The 26,484-nt window shown below is 40.0% G+C and overlaps 1 protein-coding gene across 1 annotated transcript in view; it reads right to left on the reverse strand.

Moving 5' to 3' along the window:
* Positions 1 to 213: 213 nt before the first annotated feature.
* Positions 214 to 26,484, reverse strand: part of rasa2 (RAS p21 protein activator 2) — a 44,522-nt gene continuing 18,251 nt past the window's right edge. The window contains exons 5-24 of the mRNA XM_084065552.1: positions 25,139 to 25,215; positions 22,760 to 22,843; positions 21,063 to 21,135; positions 20,867 to 20,943; positions 17,933 to 18,034; positions 13,797 to 13,950; positions 13,242 to 13,390; positions 12,343 to 12,457; positions 11,854 to 11,928; positions 11,103 to 11,226; positions 10,316 to 10,422; positions 9,667 to 9,753; positions 8,958 to 9,035; positions 8,753 to 8,826; positions 7,917 to 8,023; positions 7,330 to 7,412; positions 6,373 to 6,581; positions 5,301 to 5,404; positions 4,632 to 4,812; positions 214 to 4,032 (exon numbers count right to left, since the gene is read on the reverse strand). Of these exons, the coding sequence (XP_083921678.1) occupies positions 4,002 to 4,032; positions 4,632 to 4,812; positions 5,301 to 5,404; positions 6,373 to 6,581; positions 7,330 to 7,412; positions 7,917 to 8,023; positions 8,753 to 8,826; positions 8,958 to 9,035; positions 9,667 to 9,753; positions 10,316 to 10,422; positions 11,103 to 11,226; positions 11,854 to 11,928; positions 12,343 to 12,457; positions 13,242 to 13,390; positions 13,797 to 13,950; positions 17,933 to 18,034; positions 20,867 to 20,943; positions 21,063 to 21,135; positions 22,760 to 22,843; positions 25,139 to 25,215 (2,091 nt within the window). The 3' untranslated portion in view covers positions 214 to 4,001. The remainder of the gene's footprint in view (positions 4,033 to 4,631; positions 4,813 to 5,300; positions 5,405 to 6,372; positions 6,582 to 7,329; positions 7,413 to 7,916; positions 8,024 to 8,752; positions 8,827 to 8,957; positions 9,036 to 9,666; positions 9,754 to 10,315; positions 10,423 to 11,102; positions 11,227 to 11,853; positions 11,929 to 12,342; positions 12,458 to 13,241; positions 13,391 to 13,796; positions 13,951 to 17,932; positions 18,035 to 20,866; positions 20,944 to 21,062; positions 21,136 to 22,759; positions 22,844 to 25,138; positions 25,216 to 26,484) is intronic.

Raw genomic sequence — 26,484 nt, forward strand, 5'->3', positions numbered from 1 at the left:
CAAAGCACAAATTACAAGTAGACAAGGCGCGGTATAAATAATACACCTCCACGATAGGCAAGAGTAGAAGAAAAGTTAAAGGGATAGTTCACCCCAACTCTTACCAAATAGTCTGAATCCTTCATCCATGTAATTTCTACCAAAATGACTACATATACAGTACAGAGAAAGTCATATTACTTTCCTCCACATATCCAGAAAATCCCAAAAAGCTGAAGAGCACTGGCAGAGTTTATTGTAAATTATTCCAATGGACACATAAAAATGTAGAGAAAATTATAAAATATTTAATGTTTAAATAACAAAAACAAATGAAAATCAAAAACATACCGTACTCAAGCTTGTTAGAGACAGAAATAAGTGTTTTTAAACTGACAATATTCATGCCAAACCTGACTCAAGAGTGTCATACAGTTGGACTATGGTTGGAAGGGACAGAAAATATATTTGGCTACATTTGACAACAATTTGACGTCCCTCAAAACGGGTTTAATTTGGAGGGGGGGAAAAGGCAAGTTTTGGATCCCACCTTTTTCGCATTTCTGAGGCTAGTGCCTTGAAGGAAACTTCTCAGAACATTAAACCTGGCCAGCCACAATTTAAGCTTAAGAACAATAGACCAATTATTTGTTTACCAACATTGAGACTGGAGTCCAATCTCAATGTTGGTTATGTCCAGTCACTGGACGCACAGGTGATTGTTTCCCAACATATTGTTTGGGGGTGCGCGGGTTTCAGTTCATTCAACCTCCTCTTGTGTTGGCTAGTGAGGCGCATCCTAGCGAGAAATGACAGAATGGGTTTCATTTGGTGCCGGCCTGCGCGCGCATACTGGTTCTTATCAGTGTGACGTTGTCTGTTAAGGGGTCTATAGAACAGATGTACAAGAAGTATAGTCTCCCTCATGAATAACATTAACCATCCTAGAGCAGAATCTGTTCTTGAGAGATTAACCATCCTATGACTTTAAAACAGTTGCACTTGCCATTTTGGACAGGCTGGATGCATGGCATGCCAAGAGAGCAATATTAATTCAAGAAAGCGTTCATGAACAAGATTAACTCCTAAAGAGGTAAAGTATAAAAAGGTCTTGATATCTTGTTTGAAATCTTGTGATATAAAATCTAACAGATAAAAAATGATGCGAGGTGGGTGAAAGAAAATAATCCCTTATGATCGAAAAATAGATCAAAACTAAAACTAATGCCTTAAAGGACTGAAGGAATTTACCCAACATTTACCTTCATACACAAATGAATTTATAACCAAACACATGAACCACAAGGCTAATAGCCCTTAGCAAAACTAGTGATGACCTTTACATGCAAGCCATAAACAGGATTCAAGCCCGATTTGGACACATCGCGTCTCACACCAGAAATAACCGATCTACAAGCTCACAATGCATTGCACAGCGATGTGTTGTGAGCTTGTATGTAGACCGGCTATTGTTGGTGTGAGACACCGGCGTGCAACCAAGTATAAATCTAAATGAATAAAAGTGAATAATCAATCAATTTCTCCCAAATGCTGCAACCAGTTTAGAGCAACATGTCTGGCCTAAAACTGACTGAATTTTCAAAAAGCAATAGTGATTTACACTTGCATATACTGTGTTTTTTCAAACCAACCAATTGAGGTATGAATTTACTTTTGATTGTGATTAGGCAGTCCAGCCTGCATGTAAATATAATCACTGCCAGCCAGAGCCCAGTGGGACAGAGACAGGATTCACATCAGTAACACTGCATCAACTATTAAGAGATTGTGCAGTACACATTACCACATATGTAAGGTAACTCCCTTGGATAATGAGAAAAGCAGCCAGCTTCAAAGTAGCACTGAAGACAAGAACATGGTACCGTTAATAAATTGACACAGTATAGAAAGTCATAAAATCACAGTGTTAAAAAAAAAAGACATAAAAACATATTTCTGAAAAATATACTGTTAAATATGTAGGACATGCATGTTAGAAATATATGATGGACCAAAGACAAAACTTGACTGACAACAAATATTTCCACACTTAAAAAAACCCAAAACATAACACGGTTAACCCTGTACTATCAGCATTAAATGTTCCACTCTTGTTAAAACAATTCTAAATTCAAGTTTCTAGGTATTGTTCAAATGGGCAATTTTGATAACAATGATAGGAGTATGACTTGTTTACATCTACAGTATATAAGTCCTAAACAAAACCATGATTGAATAAATGTGATTGTTCATCTGTTGGGTCATACAATTGGACTCATGGTTGTACTGCAACTGTATGGCTTCTATTTGCAGCACTGGCTAGAAGTTTTTGGTCGTGTTGTTTATGATAGCGAAGACAAACTTGTGACTGACAGCAGAGCATTGTAATAGGCTACCAAGTATGCCAGCCACAGAATGTTCAAAACGTTTAACTTCAGCAAAAGAGTATTTTAAACAGGTTCTTCAGTGACAACAGGAGTAAGTACAGTAGGAGTTTTACTTTTAACGAGTAGCTTTGGAGTGCTGTTGGACAAAGGTTCAGGGTACAATGGTGTGTGCTAATTCAGGGGCAATGATTGTTGGCAATGGGTTAGAGACCTGGATATGACAACCTAATATGTGGTAGCCTGACCGACAAAGCTTCCTGTGTCAATTCATTATTCACATCAACTATAGCTGATGAATAGACAGCGATGGTGTGCAGACACCCTTACAATGTCAATAGGATACAATGTGATGGAAACTGTACCGATACCACAATCATTTTCACATTTACATCCAATTACAGACCACAATTACATGCAAACAGTGTCCAAAACTGAGAGAATAACCTGGTCCGATCAAACGGTCTACGTCAATATAAAGGATATGTTACCAAAAATGTACACAAGAACCAAATATATAATTTCTTTCCATTTTTAAAACCTCTGTATTCAAAATACATTAATATTCTTTTTCCAAGGTAAACCTACAAAATTGTCTTTGGCATAGGAAAAATAGCTATTAAAATCAACAAGCTATGTTATTGTACAGGAAAGAAACAAGAACGTACACAAGATCATGCAACTGATCAATTATGGCCAATGCCGATACCATGTATCTAAATGTTTCTATCTGGATTGATCCAAATATTTAAAGTGCTTCTGCATTATTCCCTCACCACTTGATGTGGAAAAAAAAAAGAAGAGTTAAAAACATCCATCAACAAAGTAAGGCAGATTGTTTTTGTCGATTCAACCGTATGAGAAAAACTACACTTTTGTTCAGGAATTACAGACAAAAAAAATAAAAAAATAACATTCCCTTTAAAAGAACGATAATGATTATCAAGGACTACTGTCAGGAAGTGATGTACCTTAAAATAGCTAAATCTTAAGATTGTGAAAGCATCATGATGGTTCATGATACAAAGATGAGTGAATAGAAGTATTTTTTTTAGCAGCCTATTCACGCACAAACTATATTCTTCTTCAACTGGAGAAAAACTACAAAAAGGAAGAAGACATGATCGAAACTGTGCAAATAAAAAAGGACATAAAAGACATGTCCTGCATCTCTAACGTGGGATCTGCGGTGTGTCTATGCAAGGGTTGAGCAGAGAGGGTGACAGACACCGCAAAAAGCAAGAACCACAGGCTCCTTCTCAAGCCCCATTCATACTTCGTCATGCAATGGTGAATAGCCGTGCACCGAGAATAGCCGACCTACGAGCTCACAATGTGGCACGGATGCGACGCGTTGTGAGTTTGTAGGTCGCCTATTCTCAGTCGTTCTCATGTGCGACGGCACATAAATTAGGCTTCAGTGAAGACGGATTATGTAGAGGGTCATGTGATTGTTCTGCCTCCCACACATAGCTGGGGAATGGCTGGGGGGGTATCACGCTTGGTTCTCCTGGATGCACCTTGTGGGCGTTCTCTCTGGGGTGCCGGCATACCGATGTAGGATGGCGGTGCTGTGCGCAGCGTACTGCCCCCCCTGCTGGTGTGGCTGTCTCAGGCCAAACCTGCCTGCACTGCTTATTAGGACGTTTTCCCCACTATTGGATTGTGCCTGCAACACAGGACAACAAAGATGGCTCAATTATCTTCATGTGTGCTGGAATAATGACGATTGTATTGTGATCCAATAGCATATTGTTGCTGTCGGGCAGAAAACTTGCATGTCCAAAACTGTTACTTTTTAGTAAATGTAAAATAAATTAAAAATCACACCCAGTGTGAAGTGAGTGGTGCATTTGAGGATGTGCATAATGCGCATGTGTTGCACTCCTGTTTGTGTTTAATTTGTGTAACTGGTTGCATCTTGTTGCAGTCAGCTGCAGCTGTTGAGGCCAGACACAAACCTGTTGAGGCCGTCCGCAAACATACGGACGGACAGACACACAAACACGGTAAAATCTATTTGAAAAATCTATTCCAATGGATCCAATGCAGTTATTATAACTCTTGTTAATACTTTTCATAACCCAGACAGCCTTTTCTCTTTCAAAATTGTTCAACAAAAACAGAAAAAATAGCAGATCTACAAGCTCATAAGGTATACAAGGTTTCTGCCCGACAGCAACGATACACATATAGTATGAAGTGTATGAAAATGTTATAAATAGAAAGGATGAGCACTACGTCAGAGCACAATGCATCTCGACTCACACGCTGCCATACTGTGCCGTGGGGTCACTTCTGATGTTGTGCTCAGCCTGCAGGTCCTCCATGACATTGCGAAGCTGCTTCAGGGTGCGGAACGTCTCCTTTGGGTCCTGGATAGTGAACTTGGAATACTCCTCCTGCTCCCCCTGGGGGCCTTGGTACACAGCTATGCTGGCACATGCATCTAAAAAGGGGCAGGGAAAACACAGGCATGGAACACACTGTTATCATCATCAACACATCAGATCATCACACTGGTATCCACGTCATGAGGTGGACTTAACATCACAGACACAGGTAAGAGCATTCATTATTATTATCATGGGTAATTATCATGCGTTATGATGATCTCACAACGCATCGTGTTGCAATACAGTACATATTGTGAGCTTGTAGATCGGCTATTTTAACCGAATTTTCACCCCAGAACAGAGGGTTCATATGGCTAATAGCCAGACAGTCTGATTAGAATGTATAAATGCAACAAGATGATACTGTACACATATGCCTTTATTTGAAGAATATCAGGAAAGAAATCGGAACCAAATAGCAGGACCTGAACGTTTAAATGGGCATTTTATTGTCAACGTGTTGAGATCCCTCGTCACAAATCCTTAAAACAACATGTTTTGCCTGTGATAACAAATAACAACCATGACAATTTTAACTGACCTTCCATCTTCTGGAGCTTGGTATCATTTGAGGTGAGCAGGGAGAAGATTCTCTCCGTTTCCCGGTCACAGTCTATATCCAACTGCAGGTTGGCCAACATGTTGCTGCAGTACAAGACATGAGATAGGGTTAACAAGATGGGAAGAAGAGATCTCCATACCGTGCTCAATTGTTCAGAGGAAGAAAATCCCACTGTGACATATTGATTGATTGGTTGTACTACCTAATGTTAACAAAACGTGTTAAAGTATTCAGTCAAAGGCTATGCTAAAAGGATAACACAAAAAGACCCAGGGGGCTTTTCCCATTGTGGTCCATTGTACTCAATTCAAATGAGAAGTACATTTACTGTAAAAACTGTACCGGTACATGGTTTTGTATATGATGTGCAGTAGTACATGTTAAGCAGAAGATACATCTTGATGATTTTCAGATAAAACTGTGGTTCGGATTCAGTCAGATAGGAATTAAAAGTTTCGAACTCTTGGCCCCAGAGGACTGAGGGAAGATTGAGACAATTGTTAATGGCTGAATTCAACGTAACTCTTGAGGGAGTATTTTTTCAAGTATTTTGTGGGAGCTATGTTGGCTTTGAGGTCAAAAGCGACTGCTCAAACTTCAAGTGTTTTTTTGTTTTATCAAAAAACTAAATTGTCCAAGGAGAGAATACACAGTTGTCCAAGATGATAGTTATATCATTAAAATGTCCAACTTGCATGTCATCCCATCTCAATAGAGCAAAAATGTCCTGAAAATATGTCCGGTAAACTGTAATTATGCCGTACATTCTGACCGGCAGTTTAAAATGCTAGCACGATCTCAGATATATACAGTATATAGCCTACCGTATATACTGTATATAGCTTATCTATATAGCTTGTAGATCTGCTCTTTTGTCCGAGACACCATCAATCGTACAACAGAGGATTTATGTTCATTAATCTTATCATGGCTTTAACCACATTGTCAATGGGATGTGGATTGTGGAGATGTCTGGTTATAATGATGTGTTCGCTCTATTTTTTGACATCATCATTTTTTGTGCATTTTGTGTCAGGGGTCAAAGACTCACGTTGTGCATTCCTTGCACCCTGGAGCGCTGTCACTCAGGCTCTTGCAGCAGTGCCAAGCTCCGGCTGAGTAGATGGAGGGGTGGAAGGATGCGAGTCGTCCCTGATTACAGCGGCTGACCTGGCTCAGGACATCCATCCACTCACTGGCTTCCACACAGTTTCCTGCCTGCACATACAGTGGCTTCTCTGTATGGACCACCTGGAACATCTGAACCCAATGCAGAAATGGGGAAATCTTAATGACCACACATACAGTATATTTGCTTCACTTGGAAATGTCTACGGCAATGTTACTCAAACATAGGGGTGAGAACGTAGCACCTCTGTCCTACTCCTCCTGCCCAACAGTCCCCGCTGACAGGTGCCGCCCGGCCCGTAGGAGTACATGCAATGACAATAATCACCCTCGCCGTCCGACTTCCATCACCCAAACACGGGCCAATTGTGTTCGTATAGACGCTCAGCAAAGCCAGATGCACCACGGTGGATTCAAACCCCTATACTCTGCGGTGGTGGGCAGGTACTTTACCACTGCGCCACCCGAGTGCCTTTTTATCATGTTAAAGGAGGAATGCTGACTAATTCAGGTTCAGCTGAAGCTGCAAGCACGTCTATGGCCTATAAGCCAGTAAACACACAACAGCCTAGAGACAGAATGATAGTCCATGGTCTAAATGAATCTATTCATGGCATATTTTATTATAAAGTATGTTATGTTATTTACAGCATGCTCCAGAAGGTCTCAGTACAGAGACAACAAATTGGAAATGCCATTGTTGCTTACATTGCTGAATGTAGTTATACATGAACTTGTCTCCGACTGTTTGCACATTGCATTGTAGGTATGGTACTACCGATTGAGGCGCCACAACCAATTGTATTTCTTGTATGGGAAGAAACGCCCATTACAACTGCTAATCACAATACTTTCATGTGAAAGAAACGCTTTGACTTACATTTTTGCGGTTAAAGGCACTTTCATCCAGCTTCTCCACTGCACGAATATTCTTCACATCAATAGTGCAGAGGGCCTCTTTTCCTACAGAGAACAAAAAATAACAAATGTTGAGGCTCTTGTACACCCGAGTCCTAGCAGTAACATAAGAGTCTGATGTGTTTTGGCAACATGCCTTGATCAGGAATTGTAAGCATGCTGAGAATGTGGTAATAGGCATTTATCATAGTATATGTGGACACGACAAGAAGAAGAACATAGTATATGAACCCACAACCAAAGAGCACCATCAAAATACATTTAGTAGCCTATGCATCACTCGCTGCTATTTGTGCCATATATATATAAAGATTCAAATAAGTGCCAGGTTTGATGCATATGCTGCGCCTCTTGCACACAATTAATATCTATCCCTGTGAATCCACAGCAAGGAGAAGAACAACATTTCCCCATGTGGTACCATCTGTTTTTATGTTGTGAACTGCGAACCCTCCTTTATGAATTCAACTTCTGTACTTTGCGGTTTTGGCTCAGGAGGGAAAGGGGATGCGCTTAAAATCAATCACAAACGGGGAGAGGTTGTCTCACCTCTATTTTTGTGGTAGGAAACCACCCGGTTGGTCACCTTGAGCCACCTCTTCTTGAAGTTCTTCTTGCCAATGCGTTTTCTCCCCTGGGCTCGTTTATGCACCTCCCTATGGACAGACATATGTGGGGTGAGGAAATCCGCCTGGCCACAGATGATTCATCTACACTACAGCAATGCAGAGTAAGTTGCACACATTCACAGCTGGGAACTATCTTCTATTGTTGATACAATGTACGGTACAACAGGCAATGAGCCTCGAATTAGAGTGGCTATCAGTCTGATACCATAATATGGAACTGTATTCTCCAGTACAGAGAATACAGATGGTAAGGTTTTGTTAAAAAGTTTGTCCTGATGGCAATCATTGCTATAGTGTTTGTTCAGGAACAGGGGTCTCCCCATCTCTTCAGTCAACACAAAATATTTTTTTTGTTTTTCATCTAATCAGGAGAGAGAATCCATGTATCACCTTAATTTTTTTTTGTGTTCCATTTCCAATTGTGTCCAATCTTTTTCTTCCCATTACTTCCATCCTCTATAAGTTCTCTCTCCTGATTGGATGAAATGGTATCTGTACATGAAAATGTATTTTTTCTTAATTACTATTATGAAGTAAGAAGAAATACATTTTCAATTACTATTATGAAGTATGATTATTATGAACACTATTTAACACTTACTGTGTCTTTTTTTTTATGTTTAAACACTTGCAGCACCTTTAAAGACTACCATTGACCATATTCACTCAACAACCGGGAATGCCACCATTTGAATATGGTCAATGGACTTCTCTTCACCTTGCACCCTCGTCTTTCCTCAGATCTTAGCCACTCACCCTTCCTTCAGAACAACAGAGTCCTCCACCCCATGGGACTCTTTGCTGACATTGGAGGAAATCTCATCAAGAAACTGAAAAAAAGGAAAAAATACTTTTCATTGCAGATCTTACGCTAACAAAAGGTAAATGGCAACATTTTTCATTTCGTGGTACGCACAATAAGAAATCCAACCATTAAAAAGATAATTATTAAATAAAATACCTTTTTAACTTGTTCGATACACCTTTCTTCTTGGAATGATTTAAAGAAGTCATACATGTAGGTTTCTTTGAAACTAGACTGCAGAGAGAGAACAAAATGAATGAATCCCATGGGGGGAAATCTGTGGACAAACTGCATTACACTGTTACACCACACACACACACACACACACACACACACACACACACACACACACACACACACACACACACACACACACACACACACACACACACACACACACACACACACAGAAGAAGATATTTGTGCAAAACATTCTGTGCTCCTTTTTCTCTGAGATTATATTGTAGATTATTTGTATGATCATTATTTTGAGCAGCTGCAGTCTCTTTAAAGAAGTAGTTCACCCCTAAAAAATACTTATTTCTATAAATTGCACACACCATAAAGACTTGAATTCATGGACTTTTTTTTGTCGCATTCCTAAGCCAATAATTTCATTACTGACGGAAAGATGCTAATGTATCCTGTAGGAGACACAAAGTAGACTCTTTGATTCTCCTACCGGAAATACACCCGGTCATCAAATTAGGATTAGGAATGTGATTTAGGAATGCGACAAAAGAAAAAAAAAATCCACAAATTCAAGGCTTTGTGGGGTGTGTAATTGATAGAAAATAAGTCATTTTTTGGGTGAGCAACTCCTTTAAGAGTGCTGTAGATCTTACCATGTAGCTCTAGTTCTTACCAGTTTATTTTTGGACAAACTGCCCCAGCTGCCCAGAGTCTGGATGGTCTTAGAGATGAGGGTGAGTGTGCGTGAAATCTCAGGATCCTAGAAACAGGTTAAGTGAGCAATGTCAACCAAGAGCAGGTCAATGTTATGTCACTGAAGATTGAAACAGACTTAATGTTTATTGAGAAGTATACATTGGTTTGTTACACCATTATGATGTATGCATGCAACTGGTAGACAGCGGTTCCGGTAGGAGACACATAGGAGACTCTTTGTCTCCTAACGGAACCGCAGCCAGTCATCAAATTATTGGCTTAGGAATGCGACAAAAACAAAATAATATCCATGAATTCAAGTATCCATGGGGTGACTAAAATGTCATTTTGGGGGTGAACTATCCCTTTAAGATGTTTGCCTGATTGCATTGCAATGTCAGATTGAGATAAGCCAATACATTATTTCATCAGAACTAAATAGCAATCAGTCAAACTGCTCAACAACAGAACACAGAACCTCTACAACGCAAACTTGTTCATATCATCTTCTTAATATGGACATATTTTCAACATAAGCACTAAGCTACAAAACGTTTCAAGTAGATAAATATTTCATAGGGGTGGTATTTTAAATGAACAAAACAACTATTATTTCCTGCACTCACAGGATGATGAGGACGGAGCTGGAAGGAGTGCGGAGAGAGAACAGCCACAGCGAAGAACCGCAGGAATACAAAGCTGCTAACAGCTGAGTACTGCACATGTGGATCAGCTTAGGGGAGGAGGAGAGTGAAAGATGAACATTGTGTATTGGATTCAAAAACACCATTAGACAGATTTTCCTCAACAAAAACCTCTTTTCATTTTGTCAAAATAGATACATCTCAATATATTATTTAAAAACAGATCTATGATAAATGTGTTCTACATAGTCATTCTCTTTTTTGTTCTCCATCTATTTTGTCTTAGGCAGAAAGGCACCTGCTGTTTATAATGGGTAATGGAGCTCCCCCTGGTGGATGTATGGTACTAGAACATACAATACTTAGATTTGGGATCTTGTATTTTCATTACCAATGACTAGTAGGGGATCTTGTATCTTCATTACCAATGACTAGTAGGGGATCTTGTATCTTCATTACCAATGACTAGTAGGGGATCTTGTATCTTCATTACCAATGACTAGTAGGAAGTAATCATTCACTTTTATTAAGAAGCATTTGAGTTAATTCGATTATATTTACAGTTTTACAGGCCTTATACAGCATGACAAAAAGGGACAATGTGAACAGCGACAAAGATGCATGATAAAAATTACAAAGGACAGTCAGTAAAAGTCAGTATGTATTTACATACTCGAGGTAAAAAGCAATGTGCAGAGAGATGATAAATAGAGGTAAATAAATGACAAAGTCAGATAGGAAGGTAAATATTACTGGTTGTAAAACTCACCTGGGAAACGTTTAGATGCCATATGTCTCAGCGCCCTGAATATGTCACACATAAGAGGAGGACAGGATGCACTGGACTGGGTGATGGAGGAGAAGATCTTTTGGACATAACCCTGGAGGTTTTCCTGAAGAGAAGACCACACACATTTTGTATAACTCCTTTAGTGAAGACGTTCTAGTGACCGCTTCTTCATTCCCGATGTTACTGCTAAATGCAATGCTAACAGCCCCTTTTCAAAATGAGGCCTGACCAGAAAACAAAATCATAATTTAAGTCATTCGCTGAAAAAAAAAAAAAACATTGAACTTTTAGCTTGAAAATCAATAATTAGTGAGACAAAGTATAAACAAGGCTTCACACCAACACAGTGTAGCACCAAACACAAACTTTCTGCCCATCTGTCAAAGTAAGTGAATAAGTTCAGTCTCGAACCTACTGTACTAGTAAAATGCATGTATGCATGCATGTGGGAAACGGTGGGAAGTGCTACTATAATAATGGATACTTAGTAACTAACCTTATCCAATGTGGGTTCATTTAGGCTGTAGCTGGTAATTTGTCTACTCAAGTAGTCAGTATCAGGAAACCAGACATTATTCAGATGTCCAATTAATTTAAAAAATCTGGCTTGTAAAACACAAACTGGCCGGTGGATTTTGGAACAGGCCATGGTGGGCTGTGGATCAGCAGACTCCTGCTCAGATTGTGCAAGATATCCAACATCCTACTGATACAACCCAAAACGATTTACCTTGTTGACTTCCACGTTATCGCCTTCCTTCAGTTTGATAGGGTCAATCTCACATGTTTTATTGGATTCACAGATCTACAAAAACATGAAATGGGAAAGAGTGAGAAAATAAATATTAATTGGTATGCTAAATCTCTGGCATATCTATTTTTACGCTTGAAATGTGAATGGATGAAAGGATAAAAGAGTAAACAAGCCAGTGTTTTAATGATTTGACATTTTTCTACGGCAATAACAGGGTCATTTTGCAAAAATGTATAAATATGGATTAAAAAAGGCCAATTTGACTGAGGATTACCATAGAAGTTGCACCAGTCAGACTGTCTTGTATGACATGTTGTCGTTCAAAATGGACGCAAAAAAACACCAAATTCCAAGGTACACCAAGTGACTGTGACAAGCATTAATCATATTCACATGGTAACTTGCCATACCAATTGGAATTGTCAGTTCCAATACCTAATGTATAACAAACTTCAGTGCTTATACCTCATCTATTACAGGCTTCAGTGTAACAGTCAGGTAACTCTTCCCCACGATTTTCATCATGTCATCGATGCAGCGAGCTGCCGTTGAGTTGCCGCGAAATATGGTGTTGGCCTCCCTGAACAGACAAGAATATACAGATATGTGACCATGAACATAAAAAAGCAGGATCATTGAAATTATTTTTATTATTCATTTTACATATTTTTTCAAATGGCTGTGTCATCTCTTTTAATGTGCTTCTTCGTTGCTCGGGCTATGGATTCAGTTAGGATTGACAAATTAGTGAAAATAATATTTACAACTATTGCAATCAGGGCTCTAGCCCTCCAGTGCCAATAAAAGTAGGATTGGGGAGATGTCATTTAATTATAGGACGATTGTGGAGGCAAGTAAAAAAACAAAATCAAAAACCTGCAAACGTTAAAATGAACAACGCCGGTGGACTCCTGATGGCCAGTCCAAGAAAGTGCATAGCTTGTGTGTGATAGAGAGAGAGCCCGAGTACTTACTTCAGATGTGATACTGTATGCACAGTTTAGGCCATTTGTCAGTGAATAAATGCTCCTATACTGTGGTTTGAGCTCAGTGTGGTTTCACCTTGTCACCTGCAGTTCATAGCCTAACCTTTTCCCCCTAGCTACGGAGTGTAGAACTGTACTCATGATCAGCCAATCAGATAGTGAGATTGTGTGATTTGACCAACTTGTTTTATAATGATCATCTAATTGTTTGTGTGATGTTTTATTTATGTTAAAAGTTACTCTTAATATTTTTAACTAATGATCACATAAAAAAAAATGATCACGTGTGTATGCAGGTGATGTGCATGTGAACACGCCACTAGGTACTTGGTGTGCCCATAACACTGTGTGTACACCCGCATGCATGTTTGAACTCACTGCGTGTTCTCCAGCTCCAGGGCAGCAACAGCAGAGACAAAGGGCACAAGACGGTTGTGGTGGAGCAGCAGTCTGACCACTGGCAGCACAGCCTCGTACCGCTCCCTACAGATGTCCCCCAAGATGTGTGCTGCTGACGCCGAAATGGGCTTATGACACAGAGAGCAATGGAGTGAGTGAGAGAGGACACAAAGGAAAGAACGTTGTTAGATTGTGAACAAATGTGAAATGTAGAGAATAAAGAATGAGTAACTGCCAAAGGGAAATACCAAAACTAATTCTCATCATGATGGTATTAATATTCCCAAACAGCTTCATTACACCATATAATTCTTCTACAGCTGTCTGGGCCTATAATTGTGCTGTTAATAGTATGTTGCTGTCTTGTTAATCTTACTCACACCGGTTGTAAATGCTTCCGTTTTAAAGGAAATTCAGTACTTTGTAACATTGTTAAGAAAGGTGTTATATCATTAATTATTATATATATTTAAAATTATTATATTAATAATACTAATATAATTATGGTGCAACTACTTGTTGCTAGCTTGTTACCTTGACATCTGGGGCCTTGAGCAGCAGGTTGCAGAGTGGAGTGTAGCAGGCAGATGGCAGCACTGTGTCCTCTGTATAGGTCACATTGAGGCGCAGGGACCCCAGATCATCTGATTTGGACTTGTTCCCATTCCCTTTGGGCTGGAGGAGATACCTATGGTAGACAAAACAATAAGTCAGTGCACTCTGAAGTGAGAAATGACGACATATAGAACCTTGCAATCTCAAACCCCCAAGGCCCAAGGATGAAGGTTGTTCTGGATACTGATTTACTCATTTTAAAATCTCCAAATAGTTTCCTACACTAAATTAAGATGTCATCAGACATATCAGTAGATGGAGATCTCCGATCGTCTGGCTAAGCAAGACTTATGATGGATACTGTGCTGTGAGAGAATAGTGGCAATGAATAAAAACAAACGACACAAACAAATGTGGGCCAGCCAGAGTAATGAAGGAGCATGAACCCAGCGTTGTTCGTCTTGTAACCAGGCTCTCCAAAGACTGATGTTTAGATTTGATCAGAAATTAAGAGACAATTAAATTATGACACTTTTTACAGAAAACTGATCCCACCAGTCACTTCAAGGCAACTGTACACGAGCAATTACAAATGTGGTTTGAAAATGGTGAAATCAGTAAAAGTGAATATGCATTTATGAAAAACGATTTTCCTGTCATTCCTGTTTTCTATACTTTGCCTAAGGTACACAAATCCCAAACAATTCCTCTAGTGGGCAGACCAATAGTGAGTAGTATCGATTCTCTAAATTCGGCCAACGAACATTTACAATTTACCATAGAGTTCAGTGACACTGGCATTAGTTTTCTGGATGTACTAGTCATAAAAAATGACAACTCCATACAGACAGACCTGTATCGAAAACCTACTGATAGGAATACTCTACTTCGAGGGGATAGTTTTCACCCCACACATTTAATTCGAAGCCTGCCCATTAGTCAGTTTCATAGGGCACGCAGGGTTTGCAGCACTGACGCTGGCTATAGTGTACAGGCTACTGACTTGACCAACAGATTTAGAGATAGAGGGTATAAACAGGAATGGGTTGATGTCGCTGTTAATCGTTTTAAAGCCATGACGCAAGATGAATGTCTCATACCTAAAATCAGACCTCAAAAGGCAAATTCTAATTGCAAAACATTGGCATATAATTAAATCGGACCACAGACTCAATACTGTCTTTAAAGAAGCCCCAGCTGTTGTTTTTAAACGCCCTCCTAATTTGAGGGACCAGTTGGTGAGATCCTATACGCCCGAATTAAAACAAAACACCTTTTTGGATGATATTCCCGATGGGAACTACAGGTGTGGGAGTTGTGCCCAATGTGGCTTTACGTCTAAGTGCAAAACTTATGCACATCCCCACAGTGGTAAAACCGTCAAGATACGCGGTGTAATTACCTGTAGTACCAAAAATGTGGTGTATCTTATTAAATGTCCCTGTGGCTTGGGGTATGTAGGAAAGACCAACAGACCCCTACGTACTCTCATCAGCGAACACCGCTCTAACATTAGATGCGGGGACGAACGCAATCCTGTGGCTCTACACTTTAAACAAGCAGGCCACAGTATTAGTACTTTCCGTTATACAGGCATTGAAAAGGTGCGGGTTGCATGAGGTTTTAGGCTGGTAGCTGAAAATTTTTGAGCTACGCAATGCATGCGCACCAGTGATGGAAGAAGTACTCAATTTCTCTTATTTTTTTCTTTACTTAAGTAAAAGTATCAATACTGCAATGCAGAAATAGTCTGTTACAAGTAAAGGTCCATAATTCAACATTTACTTGAGTAAACGTGCAAAAGTAGAAAGTACTCATTATGCAACGAACGACGCGACGCAGTGTGAGCTTGAAGATCGGCTATTAGTACAGTCCTTGAGTAAATGTACTCATATGCGCTTTTTTGAAGGGGTGTCTGCAGGGTCGGGTCTGTAAAATCTCGGAAATAATCGGGTTTCGGACCATATTTCACCGGTACAATTAGGGTACGGGTCCGTAAAAATGTAATAAAGTCGTAACGGGTCGGAATCGGACGAAATTGTCACGGGTACACTCGGGTTTGGTTTTGTTATTTGAAAGAAATCCCTGAACGGGTCGGAATCGGATTTGATTTCACAGGTCCATTACGGTCAATTTTTTTCAGGCAAGAATAGATTTAGAGTTAACTTAACAGGAACACATTCCGAACACTACTGTATTATTACAAATTGCTGTCACACTTGCCAGGGAGGGTAAATCTAGTAGAGATCAAATATGATGGCAGAATCTTTATACAGGCACCTGGGATTACGCTGTGATGCCATGATTTTTTTCAGCTGCACTGAAAGGACAATGTAGGACAAAGACAGATGTAGACAAAACCGTTGAAGTGTGCAGGTCTGATCTAGCACGGCTGGATCTATGAGGAAGACGAAGGGATTGTGACGTGAGAGTGGCAGTTTGCAGTCTGTGTGATAAACACGAGTGGGATGCAGCATGCACAACACAGGCTGGTTAGTGTCCCCACCAGCTAACTCCAAAATGTTCATTTTTCAGGAAATGAAAAAAAGTGGAGGTTTTGTTCATCATTGATAAGACCAGCTGAAAGGGGGTGGAGCCTGGAGTCAGCAAAACCAGCTAGCTGGTTTAGCAGAAAGTTTGAGGATCCAATGTAGGTAGCTGGTTTTGTCAGAAGCGCTTTTTAATGCTTTTCAAAAGCGTCACAAACAGTATACACAACACATACAGCATATAATTCTACATATATCTCAAAGAATCAACGTGACATTTATTTTATTTTTTTAATCGATTAGTCTGATGAACCACTAATGCCCTATTTTGTACTTCATCGTACAACAGTGCTGTGCAAAAATCTGCTATTTTCTGTACTTTGGAAAGTAAAAAAAGAAAAGAAAAAAATCTTTCCCACAAATGATATGTTTTAAATCAATTGTGAAGGTGAAGGTGATGTTTGGGTCGTTTAACACTAATCAGTGCTTTTAAAATGAAGGGATCATCAGTCTACTCTATAGTGACACCTACCAACCAACAGCATGTAAATTTCATCTTGGGCTACCTTGAATTGAAGAAATTGCTTCTGTCGTCAGTTTGTGATTCTGCCTAAAGTGACTGTTTAAAGTGGTGTGGCCGCTTACTGCCATTTATCATTTTTGGGCAGTAAAAAAATCTGCCAGGCTGGTAATTTATCTACATGAGTAAACATGAGCTCTATTCAATAAACAAGGTAAATAGTCACATAAATAGAGAGCAGAGAACTATGCAGTGCCTCAAAGAAACCGGGTAAATCAGGTTAAGAATGACCCTAGCATCTGTCTAAGCTACATACTTACTATCTACTATCTAAATCCCATTCCTAACATTTGTGATAGAGAAAAAACAAACAAAATTAAAAAAGTGCGCTCCTCAGAGCGCAGGTCTCCTTCTGGCAAGAACAAGTAGCTGAAATATATTGCCATGGTAAGGTATCACAAGAAGGGATACAAGGAGAATGAAGTGCTAGGGGGTGGGAGGGGAGCCTGAAAATGTGGAGTGAGTCTGCAGTTCTGACTGAAATTGTAAGTTTATTCCACAGATTGCAAGCCAGGAGGGAGAACTGACTGACTGACTGTCTGTCTGTCTGTCTCACACACGTCCCCAGTATAATATGGAGTTATTGCTCTAATTTCCCCCCACACTCATTTAAAAAAAATATATTTTGGCACCTAAGGGGTGTTCAACACAACTCCAGACTGTCCTCCAAGTAATGATTATCCATTTAATATGAATGTTCAAGTTGTCTGTCTGTCCATCTTTTAATCATGCCACACACTGCAAGTGATTTAGACCTACGGTACACTAGCACCCTGTTCACCCGCCCTTGTAGGTTGGTTGACCAAAGTCTTGCCAGGAGCACTCTCCTCCTCCTGTTGAGGATCGGATTGTGTATAATGGCGATCTCAGTTTGATTATTGGCCAACAAATGCTACAACAAATGCTACAACATATGCTTTGGTCATGAGGTCAATTTCATTAAAACCAATGCTATAATTCAATATGATTATTCAACAGAAAACGCACACAAAAGGGGAGACGGAGAGGAACAGAGAGGTTCTTTTAATATTTAATATGGTCCTTACCAGGCCTTATGGATGTGGTCATTTCGCAAGATCTTGACAGATACCCGTGTCTCTCCGAGAAACACATCCTGAGCCAGATTCCCATTGTTCCACAAATCAACTCTGCAGAATGTAGAGAATGAGACATTTTACTTTACTTGCAGTAACATTGTTTCAAATCACATCTGCTGGAATGTAATTTTGTAGCTCTGTACAGCATGACCAAATATCAATGCACACACAAAAAAACTTCAAATACAAATAAAAGACTCCCGAGTAGTTAGGGAATTTTAGCAAGATGTTGGACCATCTGTGAAAAAAAATGTACTACCAATAGCTTTCTTCACCAATGTGTTCTTATAGGTGTCTAGAATCACCTCTCAATTAATTCAAACCCAAATCCTTGTGGAAAATCCTCGAGAGCCAATCAAAGTTAAGGAGCCCAGAGGGGTTGGGTGAAAAATATGAAGAAGAAAAAAAGTCTAAAATTAACTTGTTCCATTCCAACCATCATTTTTGAGTAAAAATGTCTCCCTGGCTATCTAATATTGGTATTATTGGTTATTGTTAAGCTGTAATGTGATGCAAGGTGCTATGGACCATGTGTCCTTAATAAAGCTTGATTGATGCACAGTGTATACTAAACTGTAGGGGATTGGGGTGTTGTTGAATTGATTCTATTCTGAAAAATAAAATAAAATATTGCTAAACACTTGATAAGATTGTACACATACTGTGCACATACTCAGTAGGATACACTGTCTGCATGTGGGAAAGGAGCGGAAGTGTTGCATCCTGGCAAATATCTCTGTACGATTTTAAGGTATGGTACTGTAGTTTAACTACTTTTTGGCATTTCTTTTCCTCTGCTGGCAAAACTTTTGATTGATTATTATTATCAATTTTCTCTAGCCTATTGCTTACATTGAACCATTAGTTAAACAATCATGACACTTGTCTTTTAGTAGGCAACAACATGGAAGAGGATTCTGTAGCTTGTGGCTTAAGGTGCTTCATCTGTGGTGGTCCTGAGACTGAGATTCAAAAGCTCTCAAAAGTCACACAAAAAGGCTATGCACAGATTTTGTCTTTTTCTGAGAGTGTGGATGATGCAGCATTAATCAGAAGACTACATGAGGACTGGAAAAACGGAGATGACCCCAAACTAAGATACCATTTGGACTGCAAAACAGAGCTATACAGTCGTGCAAGAAGTATATCCACTGGAAATCGTAAGTTTTTTTCATTGTGATGAAAGTTGACACTTGCAGATTTCAATCCTATTCTAGTGACATCATAATTTAAGACCAACGGCCAGACAGGAAGAAAAGACGCAGGGCATTGTCTGGGTAAGGGCAGGTACACACAGTAGGACTTTTAAAGTGGTTAAGCATTACACACACACACACTCTCTCTCTCTCTCTCTCTCTCTCTCTCTCTCTCTCTCTCTCTCTCTCTCTCTCTCTCTCTCTCTCTCTCTCTCTCTCTCTCTCTCTCTCTCTCTCTCTCTCTCTCTCTCTCTCTCTCTCTCTCTCTCTCTCTCTCTCTCTCTCTCTCTCTCTCTCTCTCTCTCTCTCTCTCTCTCTCTCTCTCTCTCTCTCTCTCTCTCTCTCTCTCTCTCTCTCTCTCTCTCTCTCTCTCTCTCTCTCTCTCTCTCTCTCGTGTACGCGGAACCTTTCACTCCTGTGTCCCGATCTGTGTCAGATCGGGAGGTTTTGTCGGCGAGTGCCAATATCCTGCAGTGTGTACCTGCCTTAAGTAGTTCAACTGCTAGCAGCTCCACATCCAAAACCCCTCATGTAGTCTTCTGATTAAGGCTGCATCATCCACACTCTCAGAAAAAGACAAAATCTGTGCATAGCCTTTTTGGGTGACTTTTCAATCTCAGTCTCAGGACCACCACAGATGAAGCACCTTAAGCCACAAGCTACAGAATCCTCTTCCATGTTGTTGCCTACTAAAAGACAAGTGTCATGATTGTTTAACTAATGGTTGTTCAATGTAAACAATAGGCTAGAGAAAATTGACAGTAATCAAAAGTTTTGCCAGCAGAGGAAAAGAAATGCCAAAAAGTAGATAAACTGCCATACCTTAAAATCGTCCAGAGATATTTGCCGGGATGCAACACTCCCGCTCCTTTCCCACATGCAGACAGTGTATCCCACTGAGCATGTGCACAGTAGGTGTACACTCTTCAACAACACCCCAATCCCCTACCGTTGATTATACACTGTGCATTACATTACAGCTTAACAATAACCAATAATACCAATATTAGATGGCCAGGGAGACATTTTTACTAAAAAAAATATGGTTGGAATGGATTCAGCACCCCCGAAAACCTCTAGTTAGACACCTAACAAGTTAATTTTAGACTTTTTTTCCTCTTCATATTTTCCACCCAAGCCCTCTGGGCTCCTTAACTTTGATTGGCTATCCAGGATCTTCCACAAGGATTTGGGTTTGAATTAATTGAGGTGATTCTAGACACCTATAAGAACACATTGGTGAAGAAAGCTATTGGTAGTAAATTATTTCACAGATGGTCCAAACATCTAGCTAAAATTCCCTAACTAGAGTTAATTGCGCTTACCTGCTTTAGGTATAAAAGCCAATACACTGCAAAACTCGTGCAATGAAACCAACTCAAATCCAAACCTCAAAACCATGCATGGATGTTTACCTTTAACCCTGTCTAGCCTTACCCAGTAAGCTATGAGTCCACCTTGAGGGGAGGATCTAAGAGACAAGCCTCACAAATCCTTAACCAAAAAAAACAAAACAACGCTCTCTATGAGTATGCAGAACATTCACCATTTGAACTTTAAACTCTTGACAAACTGTGAAGTGTCAACTGTCAAGCCAGCCAGTGAAAGAGAGAGGGGTGAAGGACAAATAATAAATAAAAAGGTATGGACATGAAAACAAGGAGTTTTGCATTGGTGGAAAACATACTTGATCTCTAGTTTCTCAATGTCCTCCTCTTCCACTTGAAAATGTGACTTTTTTGAGTAGCTGCTGGACCGTGTGACCTTAGGATGGAGAACATGTTTAACATAAGTTTAATCAATTCTATCAACCCAGTCCATTACAGTTAAATATGTACTAGTATTCAGACACCAGACAAAGAAACAGAGATACTTGAATGTACCTCAAAGAAGAAGGTTTCCTCAAAAAGTGGGTTGCTGGTTTTCTTCTTTACTTTTGTTTTCTTCTGGTCTGACCTGTGGAAACAAGGTGGAAGTTTTTATTTCCCGTCAAGCTATACAACTATTGTCTGCCTGTGTGTGTACCGTCCCTTTGCCATATCCAATACATAACATAGCTGTCTAAGGACATTGGCCTCCTTTTTGAAGAAATTCTGTATGGTGTCTCCCTAAAGTAATGCTCAAGCTTGGGCATTTGGGGATGATAAAAACAAATCCTCCTTGGGACGCAGTCGGGAGGATTTTTTATCATCCTCAAATTCCCAAGCAAGATATTTTATGTTTTACACTTGGAAAATGTCAATTGGGCTGAGTTCATATCACTGGTGATATGCACTGACCCACCCAACGACATAATATTCACTCACTAAGACTGTCTTAGTGGTGTGCGATCTGACGATAATAGACCGTGAACAATTCCATTGTCTCCACGGTCTAACTTTTCAGAAAGATCGTACAGCGAGTGCACAGTCTATGAGTTGCAGTTCTATACCTTAACTTACACTCCATCGCACGACGGTGTCGTTCGTCAAAATTAACAGATCTACAAGCTAATAACACGTTGCGATGTGACACGTTGTCAGCTTGTAGATCAGTTATTTTTGCTCAAGCATGCATCCAGAGGTCCCTCCCCCTTATAGCTGGCTATAAGGGGGATAGCACATCGGCAGTAGCAATCAATGGACTGACAGACACACGGAGGATTTTGTCCCTAAAGAATTCGACATCGGTCTGATGGAACTGGTTTGGATATTCCAAAACAGACAAGGTGCAAACTAAGTTTATTTGCAAAGTTTGCAAATGTCACTCAACGTTACCATTTAACAAAACGCGAGTCAAACAGCGAGGGGTCCGTCCCTGCATAAAGATTGCAACAGAACAGCTGTAGCTCACAGCCTAAACGACATTTGAAAATGAGGGTTTCATGAGACTGCTCAAAATAGTTGATCTGATCAGCAGTAGTCTTCTAACAAGTTACTCACTCGTCATTACTTTTCAAACACAGCCATCCACAGCTGTAGCTTACACCGAATGTAATGATAGAACAGCAGCATAAAAAATAATTATATCCATCTATCTATCTATCCATCCATATGTCTCTCTATCTACAGTATTATTTATGCATTTATGTGCACGTATGTACTGTGTGTATCTAATATAGATATCTAACTATAGATGTCTATCTACATATGTAGTATGTACAGTATCTGTGTCTGTCAGTGAGTTTGAGTGCTCAAATCAAATCTACAAGCTCTCAACATATCTACCTTCATATACTGTTGATGTCCTTTCCTTATTTACACGGAAGAACGCAATATATAATTAAAGGACCTGAGATGCATCCAATGAGTCACATGGCACTCTTGTTTATTTGTCATTTATTTATCCCTTTTGAGGAAATTGTCCTGCAGTCTCCTTTTAGTATTGTTAACAATTTAGGTCACCTGCCCTTTGCAGGTAGTAAATCACTTCCCAAAAAAAATCAGATCAATTAAATCTTTGGTTCCATAATTGTCATGAATGGAAACTAGGCAGTAGCATAGGTCTCTTGACTTCCTGGTCGCACACACACAAGAATAAACAAGTACAATCAGTTCACTTTGTTTTAAGACGGGTAAGCATTGGCAACACCAAAAGTTACCTGGCAGGTCCAACGAGTGATACGGTGGCGTAGGGGTCACAGTTCTGCCCACTTATCAAAGGCAAACCCTGACATTCAATTATCCTGTGAGGTGGGGGAGACAGGGAAAGGATAGAATATATATAATTAATAGATAGAACACCTTTCCTTTTTTAACCGCACTTCTTATGTTCTTTACTGCTGTCTTAAATGGATTGTAAAGATTGTAAATTGCAAAAGTAAGGTTTGTGAACAACTAGGGAAAGCAGCAGTTGCTTTCCCTAGTGAACTGAAAGCAACAGTTGCTTTCCCTAGTGAACTGAAAACAACAGTTGCTTTCAGTTTGTGTCTTCCACCCGGCGGTTCCTTCTCCAACAGGGAGCTCACTCAGTGTTTCAGGTAACAACAAACCACTGAACAGGATATGGCTGATTAAAGTGAAGCCACCGGAGAATCATAATAAGCCCATCCTCTCACTTAGTGAGGTCAGAGACAAGGAATAGCAAATGGCAGGATGTTTGTGTATCATTTGCCTGGGTGTCATGGCGATAGCATTCTATGTAGAGCGCATCTCTCACACTCCTGTCCTCATACAGTGAACTGAGCATCAAGAGGAGCATTTGTGCATTTCACAAAATGGATGCCTTTGATTTAGTCAGCACTGCCATATGTGGCTATGCTGTAGAAGAGTGTTGGGTGTATCACTCAATCATAAAAAAGAAATCATAAAACTGGGTTAATTAAGTTAACAAATCAGATCACAAAAACACTGTCACTTCTGTGCATACATACTGTACGCACATATGGGAAATGCGGACGACGAGCAGGTGACAGTTGAAGTGAGAGATATACAGTGACAGTGAATGCAGCAGTAAACCACAGTGGTGGCTGAGTGAAGAGCGCTAGCTTCCTGTTGAGATGCCATCACTTCCTCCTCATTACCCTGCTCTCCAAGTATGAATGGAGATGCAAAATAACTGAATAAAATGTAACTGACATGATCTCAATGACACACACACTTCCTAAGCTAGCGATAAAACAAAGTGCACACGTGCATTGCAATCCACATGCATGCACATAGCTTATAAGAAGCAGTACCAGTGGGACGGTATAGAGGTCATTCACGACATACATGTTTCTGCAATATCCTACATGATCTCATAGCGAGCCTTATTTGCCCTGTGTGAGGGGGGTGATAAAAGGACAAGTAGGGTGATATCTGATAACACCATGCGGTGAAAACCGATCATTCCAAGGGCTGACATGACAGCAGTCAGTAAAAGCAAATGTGCAATCAGGAGCTGAACTGTCACTGTGAGCGACCTGGGGGCAGAACTTGAAGTAATGCATGTCAAATGTGGCCGACTGGCCGCCACAGTTGCTGTGTTGATATGCTAATTTCTCCTTGCCTTTGTGACTAAATAAGGCTATATGAGTAAGAAATAAACAAATTAGAACCAGCTTATCCAACTACGGGCAACTGCAAATGTCAGACTGATCATTTGTAATATATATTTATTAGTATAGTATATATTGCCGTGGCATTGAGTATATACACACACCACAATGTATAATATTTCACCATACGTGGCAGGTCCTTTGTGATACTATACTTCTTTTTTTTTTTTAAAGGAATCATCTTCCATCTCCTTGTGACCGCTGACAACCTCCTAGTACAGGATAGGAGCCATTGTTCACTCTATATCTGTCATATAGAGTTTTTGTTTGTAGTATGCTGCAGGCATTAGGGTCTTGTACTTACAACATTGTGGACATCAACAGCAATTTTGTGTTTCCTCACACGGTTTACAATACAACCACACACCACTGCCATTTGTCATATCAAAGCTAGTTTCTGTTTGGGTCTCTGGTACTTCCTCTGTATTATGTTTTTATTCTGGCCGTAAAAAATAGGGAAAAGGAAAAAACCTGTTGTCAAGTACAACCAAATGGTCACACTCTGGGCCAAGCATGCAGACCAAGCGCTGTGCAACCCACACACAGGGGACACAGGATATTGAGAGTGTATGCAACAGAGGTAGTAATCCTGTGTGGCAAAGTAAAACAACCTTGCTAATTCCAGTGGGGGATGGAGAAAGAGCCAACCATGATAACGTCTCTTTGTGTACAATCCCATGACCTGTGAGGCCTACCAGTTGTCTCCTTTCTGACAGGATGGGATCTAAATAGAATGCAAGACACTTCTGTGTCATTGCAGCCCTCCCAGAGGGGCTCGGATCCAAGGTTGGGAAATAATGTTGGCTTGTATGATACCATGGCAATATCAAGGCTTAAAACAACACTGTAATATTGCAAGCCTGGTAATACAATAACCCTTTATAATTATAAGTAATTAGCAAAGGAAGCACCTCATATGCAACCACAAAACTACATACTCACCGGACTACTAGCTGTTGACACACTGAGCCGTTCTCTGTGATCACTTCATTCAGCTTCATCTCCAAGTGTACCTTACCCTGTCAGACATGGGGAGAGGGACAGCTCAGGTGAGTTCAATCCATCCCATAGGTAGTCAGAATGTAGACTATTTAATGGTAATGGGGCATTCAAATTTGTCACATATCCCTCCTAGATCCACACACGGTCCTGTAAATATGCATTTCATCAGAGATCAGAGAACTGTGTCGCTTGAATCTCAACAAGGAAAGTCTCAAATGTTTCAAGTTTTAAATTGTGTAAATTGGGCTAAATCTAAGTGTCTAATTGTCTTATCATACTATAATTCTAGTAACCGTCTTGAGTAGGTGAAGCGTAGGTGAAGCTAGCCGGTTCTCCTCAGTGGCTGGACCAATTGCTCTGATTTTGCACACAGCCATTGACGATTACCATCTGAACTTAACTGTGAAGCCTGTTTTTCAATTTCATCAAATCTCAGCTTCTTATTAGCGCTTTTGTGTCAAAGAATGTCGCCATGGTTACGGGGCTGCCCAGCTATGGGACGAACTTCCTTCCGGGTTGCCAGATCATGTGCGCATATCCCCCCACGGATGCGTCGACCGGGTATGGTCTAGTGTCTAATAATAACAGTACAGATTGCCACAGATCTTACAGTAAGATCATTTCCAGTTGGGATACACTCTTTTTAAGTCAATGCACCCCAGCTGTAGTGTTAATCATTCACATTTGTTTAGTAATTTTCCATAGTCAAATTGCACAGTAAGTGGTTGAGGAATTGGAGTGCTAAGAATGATATCCAACGTAATATCTAGGATAAGAAGTAGACAACAAAATTGGCATCCATCTAAAGCTAAACAACATAACTAGCCAGTGAAATAGGCAGCGAGCAGGTAGTGCAGACAAAGGTCATTATGTATGTACAATAAGTAGAAACATGTTAACCTCCTCCCAGTTGTTGAACAGTATAACTGATATTTATGATCTCAAATAAATCATAAACTCTGAAAACAAAAATGACAGTACAAGTTGATTCACGGAAAACCTCGCTATTGGTTACTGAAACCGGGTAGAATTTGACAACTCTGAACAACAGGTTTTCTGAACACACACACGTTATTGTTGCATTTTAAAGCATCAGTCCATTTCAAAGGTTTAGCCAAAAATAGTCGCTGGAGAAAGGAATGATTTACAAATGAAATTCAAGCATCCATGACTTAACCACAATAATGTTTAGCCAACACCGACTCAATCACTCAGGTAAGTGTTGTAATGTTTTTACAACTTGGGAGAAAACAAACAAACACAATAATCTAAAAATAAAGCCATTA

Source organism: Gymnoscopelus microlampas (genome assembly GCF_963454915.1).
Source record: "Gymnoscopelus microlampas genome assembly, chromosome: 8".
NCBI lineage: Eukaryota > Metazoa > Chordata > Actinopteri > Myctophiformes > Myctophidae > Gymnoscopelus > Gymnoscopelus microlampas.